The sequence below is a fragment of the Bison bison genome, unplaced genomic scaffold (assembly GCF_000754665.1).
Source record: "Bison bison bison isolate TAMUID 2011002044 unplaced genomic scaffold, Bison_UMD1.0 scf7180017864302, whole genome shotgun sequence".
NCBI lineage: Eukaryota > Metazoa > Chordata > Mammalia > Artiodactyla > Bovidae > Bison > Bison bison.
The window spans coordinates 9,077,173-9,078,579 of NW_011494874.1; the positions used below are offsets into that span (position 1 = coordinate 9,077,173).

At 51.5% G+C, this 1,407-nt stretch overlaps 1 protein-coding gene across 1 annotated transcript in view; it reads left to right on the forward strand.

Moving 5' to 3' along the window:
• Positions 1–729: 729 nt before the first annotated feature.
• GSC (goosecoid homeobox) overlaps positions 730–1,407 on the forward strand; it is a 2,571-nt gene continuing 1,893 nt past the window's right edge. The window contains 1 exon segment of the mRNA XM_010851434.1: positions 730–750. Coding sequence (XP_010849736.1) covers positions 730–750 — 21 coding nt within the window.

The following is a 1,407-nucleotide window of genomic DNA, read 5'->3' on the forward strand; positions in this document are numbered from 1 at the left end:
AGACACCCTTGCTGGGGCCCCAGGTTAATTAGGCAGTAAGAAATAGAGAAAAACGGGCGTGAGTTAAAGTCGACCTTCCTTCGGAAAGCCCGAAGTGCCCAGGTACCCCGCGCTAGGCAGTCTCGCCCGGGCCGGGCACTACTCCTTTCCCTGGAGTGGCCGGAGTTGCCTGCGCAAAGGGCCCAGAAAGTAAGGCTCTGCCTTGCGCCGGTGTCAAGGCCCTCGGGTGCCGCTTTCAAGCGGTGCGCACCGTCTCCTACCTTTTCGCAGGGCGCTCGGCCGCCCGCGCTCTGTCGTGGACCGGACGCGCCTCCAGCAGCTCCGGCTGACGGGGCCGTGACGCGCCGAGGAGCCTGCAAATCACGGTGGCCGCCTGCCGCGAGCAGAGCCCAGCTTCGGTCAGGCCACCGGGGCCCAGGGAGCCCAGCTTGAGCCTGGCGGGGGAAGGACAGCTGGGGGGTGGGGGGATCTGTCTCAGTCAGAGAGCCAGCAAGTCAAAGGGGGAAACTGCGATTCATTTGCTGGGAAAGGGGACAGAGAATCCTAAAGTCCCATTTTGGGGATTTTGCGTTGAAAACAAAAACAGTTAAGAAAGAAGACACTCTACTTCAGAAAAAAAAAAAAAAGCACACACACACAAAACCACAAAACCTATTGACACCCACGCAGGAAGCAGTTGGAAGCATCGCTTCTGATTGCTGTTCTGGGTGGCGAATTTTAAACTAGTGGATGAATTTGGGTCTCCGCTGTGTAAGGGCCTAAGGACTACTATGCTATGCTAGCTTTCAGACCCAAAGTGACTACAAAGAAAAAAAAAAAGCATATATGTGTATGTATATATATATATATACACACAAATAATTAAGAATCACGGTGCACTTCTTTCGTCGTTTTGTCGTTACAAATTTTGGCGCTTGCGAAAACGAGGGTTTTTTTTTTTTTTTTTTTTTTTTGAGGGGAGGGCTTAACCAGTTCCATTCGGGAAAGAATGTCAAGATAAAAACCAGAGGTGAAGTTAGGCGGTCAGTGCACGGGGGCCGAAGCCAAGAGCGGAATTTCAATCTTGCTTGATTGAGGCCACAGCCTCACATTTTCTAAAACAAAACCAATTCCGAAAGGAAAAGGAAAAAGTAGCCTCAAAGTAAAACTAGCCACAATGAATTTGAGTTTCATGCAGAGGAAATCGCACCCAATAAGAGGACCCCCAAACTGAGGGGAAAAGGTGGGGGGCGGAGAAGTCGAGGAGGGAGTTGTTAACTGCGGCCCTACGGCGGAATTAATGAGATTAACCGGCGCAATTAGGACGCCAGCCCAGCTCCGCCGGCCCGCGGCGGGACGGCTGAATGGAAAAGATTAGGTTAATTTCATTAATTCGCAATCCACAATCTTTTTTCAGGTCCCCGTAGC